The sequence below is a fragment of the Nematolebias whitei genome, chromosome 19 (genome assembly GCF_014905685.2).
Source record: "Nematolebias whitei isolate Nwh7 chromosome 19, NemWhi1, whole genome shotgun sequence".
NCBI lineage: Eukaryota > Metazoa > Chordata > Actinopteri > Cyprinodontiformes > Rivulidae > Nematolebias > Nematolebias whitei.
The window spans coordinates 26,458,912-26,469,429 of record NC_056516.1 but is presented as its reverse complement, the minus strand read 5'-3'; the positions used below and the strand labels follow the sequence as shown (position 1 = coordinate 26,469,429).

General features: G+C 37.1%; 1 protein-coding gene across 1 annotated transcript in view; it reads right to left on the bottom strand.

Moving 5' to 3' along the window:
- Nucleotides 1-1,898: 1,898 nt before the first annotated feature.
- Nucleotides 1,899-10,518, bottom strand: part of spag1a (sperm associated antigen 1a) — a 9,470-nt gene continuing 850 nt past the window's right edge. Inside the window, exons 2-9 of the mRNA XM_037693325.1 lie at nucleotides 9,318-9,417; nucleotides 8,594-8,746; nucleotides 8,291-8,448; nucleotides 6,004-6,145; nucleotides 5,202-5,328; nucleotides 4,982-5,119; nucleotides 4,835-4,889; nucleotides 1,899-2,410 (exon numbers count right to left, since the gene is read on the bottom strand). Of these exons, the coding sequence (XP_037549253.1) occupies nucleotides 4,875-4,889; nucleotides 4,982-5,119; nucleotides 5,202-5,328; nucleotides 6,004-6,145; nucleotides 8,291-8,448; nucleotides 8,594-8,746; nucleotides 9,318-9,417 (833 nt within the window). The 3' untranslated portion in view covers nucleotides 1,899-2,410; nucleotides 4,835-4,874. The remainder of the gene's footprint in view (nucleotides 2,411-4,834; nucleotides 4,890-4,981; nucleotides 5,120-5,201; nucleotides 5,329-6,003; nucleotides 6,146-8,290; nucleotides 8,449-8,593; nucleotides 8,747-9,317; nucleotides 9,418-10,518) is intronic.

The window sequence follows — 10,518 nt, the reverse complement described above, 5'->3', positions numbered from 1 at the left end:
GTAGTGGTATTCATTCACTTTTATAAAAATGTGTGTAACAGTTTGGTTTAATATAAAGATACCATAATAAAACACAAAGGATCGTCATAAAAACTCACATTAAAGCATTCCCAGTGCAGTTTATTTACACTTTGATTCAGTTTATTTACATACAGTACATGCTTTTACATTCCATGTAGCAAAACAAACATTGCCTGAAAGTTCAGCTTTCCGTTCTCCAGTGGTTCCCAACTCTAGTCCCTGAGGAACACCATACTGCACGTTTTAGTTGTTTCTCTGCACAAACGCACCTGATTCAGTGATTTAATTACTTTGTCATGTTTTGCAGAAGCCTGTTAATCACCCGTTAATTAAAATCAGGCGTGTCGGAGCAGAGAAACAACTAAAACATGCAGGATGGCGTTCCTCAAGGACCAGAGTTGGGAACCCCTGATTTAGAGAAGATGACAAAAAGTGAAATGAAAGTTGTGGCACATTGTGCTTAACATGTACATTTTCTCTCTGGTTAAGGGCTGAAGTAAGATATTGCAACTTTATTTTTATATATCTAAAGACGTATTCTGTGCACAAACAAACTAATGGAATGGAAATGTGTGAACCATGGCTACTCTTAAGGCTACTGCTCAGGCTGTTGTGGGCCAAAAGTTTTAAGAGCACTTATTTTTTAAGCTGCAGCCTAATTGTCAAGGTCAGCGTGCTGCACGGTTAAAAAAAAGTAAATGAGCAGTGCTTTCACCTTGTAAGTCCAGTCTCATCTTTAAAACACCGTCCTGCACATCCCTACTCTAAAGAGAACTACGAGACGCTGGTGTTAAAGACATCACTGGCGTCACCGCTGGGTATAGCTGATTATAATAAGATGAGGCCTTCATTCCATCTTTGACTGCCACAGGTGTCACATTAAGGTAAATGAGAAATAACCTAAAAGTCATCACTAATCAAAACTATGGGAACAAATAAAGCTTAAAGATTTGACCAAATGTTCATGCTCCTCTTTGAAGAGGTTTGATATCAGACTTTAGCCTTGTCGGTTGCATTTATCCAACACCAAAAATTGACTTGTCAAATGAAATTTAAAAACTAAATTTTCCCAATTTTCTCAATTATTATATTAATCTCTACGTATTCAGCTATTCTGTTTCGGTAGAACGAATCTGAACCGGCTCCAGGTTTAATTGTTTTTTTCTAGTTCAACTCGATTTGTTTTTACAAATTTGGTTGACTCCTTTTTTTTTTATGATTCAAGAAGTCTTATCTAAAACCAAACATGTTGACCCAGCTCAGAGATTAAAAATTACAATTATAGAATTGTTTGCATACACCAATATACGTTATCCCATATTTTTACGTTAATCTCAAATTATTTTAGTTTAGAGCAGGGCTACTCAACTGGCTGCCCGGGGTCGTGAACTCGGTTCAGGTTCATTTTTAAATAAAACTAGATTTTAAACCATAAAACAAACTTACTTAATGACAGTAACTGCTGGCTGTGCGGCCACTGAGCAGTTTAGTTGAATAGCCGAGTGTGTAAGGTTTCCGTCACCTCTGCAGTTGTACATTTTACATAAATGCATCGCAGTTTTTATTATTGTACTAATAAAACATTAAAATGCCTCAAAGTATTAAAAGTGAGTGGTTCTAAAGTTTGTAGTTGTTCCTCAACACTTCACCTTTTGCCATGATTACACCACCAGCAGACAAGGTGAAAACCACACTATCGAGACATTTTTATTTTTAATTTGTAGATTTTGTTCAACAGGTTGCTACAAAAATAAGTATTAATAATGAAGATCAGAGCAGAATGAAGAGAACATATGGAATAAGTTCATGTATGATCTTACAGGAAGAACCACAATCCTCCCATTGACCATCAAATGTAAATGTCAGCAGAAGCAGCGTAATGTTGGTTTAAAACCACGAAAGTGTAGAATTAGGTGCTGAGAAGCAGCAGAGTTCAGAACCTACCAGGGTTTCTGCTCTAAGCTTACACAGCGCTTGTTTTTTTTCTATTTAGTAGCAGCTTTTGTTTGCAGAAATGCCTCAGAATCAGCTCGGATGTGTTGTATTGGAATAAAACTTTAACCTTTTAACACACATTTTAGTTAAGAGTCGCTTAAAATAGCATGTTTATCTTGGCGCGGGTCATCCTAAATGTAGAAATCTCAATAAGGCACGCATTATTTCCTCCCATTTGCACGACGGCAGCTCGTCACATGGAGCAGTGCTTACATCAGAATCAGAATGATTATAACGGTCACATGTACCTTGACATTATCCTTTTCAAATAAAGCGTCCCGTTATGTAAGGTGGAGCAGCTGTGGGGTGGTTCGCACAGGCTGCAGATGGTGCGGAGCTCGTCTCAGGAGTGTGTGGCGTTTCTGTTTTCACTCGGCTGACTGGTGTGGAAGTGCTGTCACAGAGCAGAACAGACACATCGAAAGGTTTTAGGGAACTTTCTGCTCAGGGAATACAATTTAAACCGATTTACAGAAGGCATGAAGCTAAAAGTGATCCATTTCTGTCGTGTTTAAGCAAGATTTCTTTGCAATTCTATTTTGTTTTGTTTGTAACAAAGTAAAAAGAAAAGGGTTTAAGGTAAAGGCTTGGATGCTCTGCATTTACTTTGTAACCTTTTATTTAGAAAAATAAATAGATTTAAATTCAGACATTACAAGGTCAAGATTTCAATTTGGACTCAAATGTGGCAAATTTTCAATTCAAAAATACTTTCTTAACCTCAAAAGAAAATTAAATGTACAACAGGACCGCCTGAATGCTGGGCAGAACTCCTCCCGGAGCGATGACCTCCCCTCCCAGCAACTTGTTGAGCTCGTCGTCATTGTGGACAGCAGGTGCAGGTGTCAGGGGATGATCCTGGTTTTCTTGTCGTCACGAGTCGCATTTCCCACCAACTCCAGGATCTCAGTGGTCAGGTACTCAAGCACCTCTGCCAGGTAGACGGGGATGCGTCCACGGCACCTTTTTTTTTTTAAAGTCAATTTTGATTTGAGGCTGTAGCTGAGGTATTATTTGAGTTTTTGAGATGTTAATCAGCTGCTCCTACTTGTAAAGACCACCTTGTTATCATTTATGGGGAAAAGTAAATTTTGCCACCAGCTGAACATCCAGCCTAAACCATGATCAGTCCACCCCCATGCCCAACAGTTAGTAACTTCTTTAAAGACTCTCAAACATGAGGTTTCACGTCATTTGCAAATTATAATTTGCTAATTTCTGGTCTTGAACTTTATATTTAAAATAAAAGGGATTTTTTTTTTTTTATTTAAACATTTTCTCCAAAAGTAAAAATGTATTTAATGTAAGCAATAATGTAAAACATTATCTTAAATTGTAGTCAAATTGAAATTTTTATTAGTCTTTCTCCACCTAAAAGCATTTTTTAAAGATGTTCTTTATTTTTTTGGACCTCATTTTAACTTCTACTGTTCCTGTGAATTACTATTAATTTACAAACCGAGGAAGGAGCTGCCTGAAGACAATCTGGTGTCATTAGGAAGCCTTTTTTGGCTTTGTGTGCATCGCTTTTAAAATGTATTTATTTTTATTTATTTATGTATTCATTCACTTAAAAGAAAAAAACAAAACAAATTCATCAAAATGAAGAAAAAAAAACATTGAATGAAAAGGATGCAGAAAGAAGAAAAAAAAATAATAATATCTTCCCCTTATTTAAAAAAAATAAAATAAAAATAACAACAAACAACAACTCAGGCTTGAACAATCCCCAAAGCGAAAACAAAAAACCTCAGACATTCTTCACATTGTACTTTCCAAACAATTTCAACTTAATCATCTTTTTAAACATATAAATTTATCCTTTTTTATGGCGATATCAAGGCAATTCCACAATCCTGTTCCCTGAATTACAACGCAGCTCCTTCACACTCGTTCTAAATGGAGGTTTTACAAACATTTCCATTCCCTTAAGGTTGTAATGACTCTTATTTTAACAAATTTTAATTGAATATTTGGGGGTAATATTTTTTACGAGCTTTATACATAACTTGTAAAATACTATATTCAACCAAATCATAAAATTTTAATAATTTCAACTGATGAAATAATATATTTGTTGGGTGACCATAGCACTTTCTCCTAATAATTCTTATAGCTCTTTTTTGTAAAATAAAAATAGGGTTTGCAATTGTTTTGCATGCTTTTCCCCAAACTTCAATACAATAGATTAAATATGGAATAATCATTACATTATACAATATATACAAACCTTTGTCATTCAAAAACTATTTTGCGTTATACAGTAATGCAATTGATTTTGTTATTTTTAGTCTTAAATAATTTACATGAGATTTCCATGTCAGCTTCTCATCAATAACAACACCCAAAAATTATATTTCATTAACTCTATGAATTTCAATATTAACAATTTTAAATGGGACTTCAATAATTTTATTTCTATTTCTAAATATCATGTTTCTTTTTTCCAAATTTAATGACAACTTATTAAGTTAGAACCAAGTTTTGTATTTTTATGAATTCTGCCTGCATCATCTCCAACATCTGTTCAGTATTTTTCACCTGAATAAAAAAAATGTGGCATCATCTGCAAATAAAACACACTTCAAAAGTCCTGACACATCAACCAGATCATTCACATACAAAATAAACAACTTTTGTCCCAACACAGAGCCTTGAGGAACTCCACATCCATTAACACAAATTTAACCTAATGATTGTTAGAAATATCTTTGAAGCAACAGTTTTGAGAAAATATTGGAGATTCTTTTTTCTTAATTTGACTCCAGATGAATATTTGTTAACCCTTCTCCAAAAGATTTTAATCCTCAGCATGTACCTGTTCACAACGGCCTCCATGTGTGTGTCACAAAGCTTTGTCACGCCTGGAAGAACTGATCAAAAAAGCTTTGTTTAGTTTCACTTCATATGAAGCAACTTCAATTAAAACCAGCTGTTGTGTATATCCGATGAAGTGTGCTCCTACCCTTGTTGTGTGTGCCGAGTTGTCCATCAGGCTTTGCCTCAGCAAACCTGTCACCACCTCAAGCTCCTGCTCAGCCTCTCGGACCTTGGGGTCCAGCTGGAGGACCTCCTGGAGGTCACTGCTGGCTGACAGGTAATCCTGGTCACACAGACAGACTAGATATCAGCAAAAAGACACACAAAAAAGTCCACTCCAAAAACTGACGGGGCGTATCGTCCACCTTTAACCCCTTAAAAGCCAAGGCCCGTCTGTAGAAGGCTTTCTTGTTGGATGGATCCAGCTGCAGAGCGGAGTCACAGTCCTGCTTGGCCTCGTCAAAACGGTTCAGCTTCAGGAAACAAATGGCTCTAATGGGGGAAAAGAAACTGCAGTTTGAAATTAAATAAATTTAATACATCGTTTTTAAACCTCCGCCATGCAGGGTACACCTTCAAACTATTTCTGAACCGCTGTGTGCAAGAAAAAACCTGAAGTTATTTTAGGCAAAGCAGAAAAGGACTCGTCAATGTATAGATTATTGATTTGTATATGTGCAGAGTTACTAATAAACATGTATGGGTTTAAAAAGCATCAGAATATCCATTAGTTTAACTTTAAAGGATTATTTTGAACAGCAATTTCACACAAAATCAGAAAAAAAAAAACCTGTTCCATTCTTGTTGAGGAGATGAGACTATTAGATTTTGGTACTGACCCGTTTAAATGTGGTGAAACAGAACCTAAGAATTATATGGTGCCCTCTACTGTTTGTCCCATAAACTGGTTCCTAAGTAAAATGTGAACAAAGTTCATGCTCAGTCAAAATGTGAAAACGTTTTAACATCCAATGTCTTCCAGTTCAGTTCTGTGTTGAAGGTTTTTGAGGCAGAGCCGTTTGTTGTGGAGACTGGTACATTTCCTCCTTTTATTTTAGCATATATTATATTTCACTTCCAAAAATCAGCCTAACTTGAAAACAGCATCTTGGTGTTACTGTTGCAAAGTGAATTTAAGATGTGCTTTGTGGCTGTTTTGGTTCATACCGGTTTGTGTAAACAGAACATTCATCGGGTTTGATTCTCAGACATTCGTTGTATTTCTCCACAGCTTCCTGGAAGAGGCCTTTTCTGATCAGATTATTGCCTTCCTGTTTCAGTAAAGTAAAGTGGGCCTCTTTTCTTCGGGCTGAAAACAGAAAAAACTAATTAGCAAAATATTCTAGCTTAAAAAACAAACAACAAAGACATAAACACAATAAAAATTGATAGAGTACTGTACAAAACAATAGTATTTGGTATGGTACAATGTGATACAATACTGCATGGTTTCATACAATATAATAGGATACAAAACTATATGGTAGATTACAATATGGTAAAATACATACAGTATATTATGGTACAGTATAATATGTGGTGGAATATGATAAAATGCAACACAATGCAGCACAATCTGAAACCCTACAATACAATATGCAATACGTGCAGCTGCTTTTCATGAAGGGCTGATAAACCTCATTATGCTTTTTTTTTTTAAATTTCATTCATCAGTGAGCTGCAATTAATGGATTTTAAAGTCGTCTGTTTAACCGACCGCTTCAGGATTTATTGATAAATAAAGCCGAGCAGAGCAGATGAGTCCATTCTCTGAGCTAGCCGTCTGATGAGCTGAGGAAGCGACTACCTCTAATGATCTGTCAAAATGTACGCATGCAGAGGAACTGAAAACATATCCTGACATTTATCAAACAGTTCAAATATTGATCCCTACGCTGATGGGATTTCTTTAGAGGAAAAACATGACTCAGCACTTGCATTACAGGTAACTTCAGAAAGCGTTACGACTCACACTGAAAGCTTTTTATGGGATGTTTTGAACCAGGCTCATTCTATGCAGTGAATTTGTAATAATGTGTAATAATGTATTGTTTTGTGTCTTATGGTATTGAATTGTGATGTATCACATCATCTTATTGTAATGTCCCATAATCCATTGTATCAAATTGTGTTGCATCATATTGGATCTCATTACATAGTATCATATTACATCATATTATATTGTATTGCATCAATTTGCTTTTTAACATATCCATCCATCCATTACCTTTACCCGCTTCTTCCTTTTCAGGTCACGGGATTCACCCGTCATATTATGTTGTATCCCATACTATAATATTTTATCATATGTTGTATCTTATTTTGTCATTTATTTAGTTTATTGACAACATTGCGGACTCAAGTACTTGCCTTTAAGAGCACATGTTAAAGATTTCAGTAAGGTGACAAGTACTGACACTCTGCCTGACTCCCCAGCAGCAGGTTCCCTACGATCTGCTCTTTAAAGTCATTTCTATCTATAAATTTATGCATCTCAATAACCAAAGTGCAACACTCCAGTAACATTTAAACTCCTGTTTACAAGTTTCATGTCATTAAGATAAATAAGCCAATTTATTTGTTCGTCTGTGTTGCAATAGGTGGGACATCACAAATATTTAAAATTAGAGATACACGATATTGGAATTTTGGCCGATATCCGATATGTTAAAACTTATTTGGCTGATAACTGATACAGATATTTTTTTCCCTTAGACCTACTTACAGAGGCTACATAACTTTCTCTGCTGTGGAATTAAAATACTACATTATTCTGCATGGTCTTTGTCAGTTTGGCCTGCTACCAAATGCAAATGTCAAAAAGGGGGGCTGAAAATTATGTAACACTACATAAATATTTATTTAAAAAAACAGCACCTTTTATATTGGTGAGTTATTTTGATGGAATGGCAGATGTCCGATATTTAACTTTATCGCTAATATCGGCCTATACCGATATCATGCTGATAATATCGCGCATCCCTAATTTAAATATATATTTTTTTGTTCAGGCTACATGTGGGACCGTCTGGAGTGCCGGAGCAGTCTGAAGCAAAGGAAACCTGAGCAGGATTGTTCCATTACAGCAGCACTACACTCTGTGAGGATCAGCTTCCCTCTGCATTATTGATACTGCACACACACACACACACACACACGCACACACACACACACACACACACACACAGTCAGCTGGAGTATTGCTCAGCATTTACACACTGATTCTCTGAGAACACCGTGTTTTTTTTTTTTTACTTGGCTTGTAAATGTCATCAGTTCAGTGAGTCATGTTTGACTCATAATAGTTGGGAATTTATCCAGTTTTTTGATCAGCTCTAATAAAATGTTGCCATTTTTATTTTAGAGGCGTAACTATAGGTTAACACGTAGCAGTAATATGCATCTTAAAATACCAAACGTGGCCCTCGGGGGACAAGGAAATGATGTCGCTCACCTTCTTCGTGCGCAGCCCTGGCGGCTCGTGCCTTCGCCAGCTCGACACTGATGGGTTTCTCCCGGTGCAGCTGCTGAGCCGACAGAGGGACGACGGGAATCTCTGGCAGCTTCTCTCTCCACTCAGGCCCGTCCTGCTCAATCAGCATCTTTGTGATCCTGAATGAAGACGGCAAAGAGAAATTAGGTTTTCCTCCAACTGCACTCACGCTGCAGGGGTTGAGGACTCAACCATGATTTTTTTTTTTTTAAGTGACACATTTAGTTTGCAGCACATAAACAGAGATTTCCGTGTTCAGCCAACCTGTGGACGCTGTCATGAGCCGCCTGTACACCGGTGTCAATCTGCAGCACTGTTTTGTAATCCACATAGGCCTTCCTGTAGCGCTCCAGTGACTCATAGGCCATAGCTCTGCGCAGAAGGGGCTTCAAGGAGAAGGGCTGCAGCTCTAAAGCCCTAAGAGGATCAGAGAGATGCAAAAAAAAATCAAAATCAAGGAGCCGATCAAACCGCCTCAATTCAAGAACAAGCTTGTGATGTGTTTTAAACTATCTTTTTAATGCAAAAAATGAAAATTCAGAATATTTCTACACCACAAAAAGCAGCACAGACTATGCAAGATAATATAAGTATAATTAGAAAGGGTCCAAAGACACTCAAACTAAACAACGTTATACCAAAAATAGACATGCAAACAAAGAAAACAACGCATGGCTCCTACAGCAAATCCTTTTTATGATGTAATATTAAGACAAAAGTGCAAAAAACGAGTAATATTGCTGAAAGAATAACATGCATTTGTTTTTAAAGCCTAAATGCATCCGTTTCAAACACTGTGGTCTGACAAATATGACAAACAGCCTCACTGTTGCTGTCAGAGTGCGTTGTTGGTTAAATATGCAGCAGATTCTCTTAAGGAAGAAATTCTGGATTGAGAAAAGGCTTCTGCCTCGTTTGATTTTAACCAGTTTCTGAAGATCTAAATGCAGCGACAGAGAAATTCAAACACATGACCGTGTTGACGTACCTGCTGCAGTCCTGTATGCAGTCGTTGCTGTTTCCATCCTTCAGGTAACAGGCGGCTCTGTTGGAGTAGAGGATGCACAGGTCCTCTGGACTATCGATGCCTGCAGAGGGAACAATTAGAACCATAATCTGAGAGACCAGGGTCTGAAAGAGCGCTCCTGTCACATGTTTGATCTAGAAAACCGGCTGCAAGTCAGGCGACCAGCTCAGGAAGTGTAAAATATTTATTTTTGGGGTTATTTTTTAGGAACAGTGTGAGTCTAGTTCAACCTTTGGGGACTGAAACAAGAGAAGCAGCTGTTTCAAGAGTTCAGAAACTGAATGCTTACAAACTCATAGCATCCATTTTTAAGACATCCTCACTTTTAGCATTTTCCCTCTGCCTGTCACTGTATCGAGTCTAATCATTTCTAACTCCCTGAAGTGCTGCAGAAAAACAGCGCCTGCCGTTCATCAAATAAAAGATGGTAGTGTGCTCCTAAAGGTGCAGCATCATGCTCAGTCTTTTCTAAAAGCTAATCCTCGATCAGCAGCGAGGTTTTGTGCCGACACATTCACAGGACCCGGTTGGAGTCATCAGACTACAGTGGAAGTTGGCTTCACTCGTCAGAGTCATGATGATCCAGGAGTAACTGCGCATCATGGAGCCAGATGACACTCTGAGTCTGTTCTTTTTGTCTTTTTCTAGAAAACCATGAGTAGGCTGACACATGAGGGTTTGTCTGTTTCCGAGTCGCCAGCTCCATATGAACAAGGCGTGCTTTCAAATTTATTCGGATGCAAATGTTAAAAGATTACATTTTTCAAATGAAAAGCCAAAATTACATGTTTTTTACCAACTAAATTCACACCAACTGTTTTTAAATAAGCATTTTAGGCCAATTTAGGCATCTTGACCATTTGTTTATGTTTTAGGACATTATGGGACTGTACTCTAGTCTAACAAGTTATGTTCCTTTTTGATGATTGCTTACTTCGATTTAATTTATAGTGACTTGTTTTTTTACTTCTGGTGAGAAAATAAATAAAACTGGATAAATTGCATTTTCTGTGCATTTGCAGTGAGAATGTTGAATGGCTGCAGAAACACATGGAATAAACTGAGATGTTCCAGCTAAAAGTATCAAAAGCCTAGCTAAAAGTAGCACATAGATAGCTAAATGCTAAAAAATATCAAAAGCCAAGCTAAAAGTAGCACATAG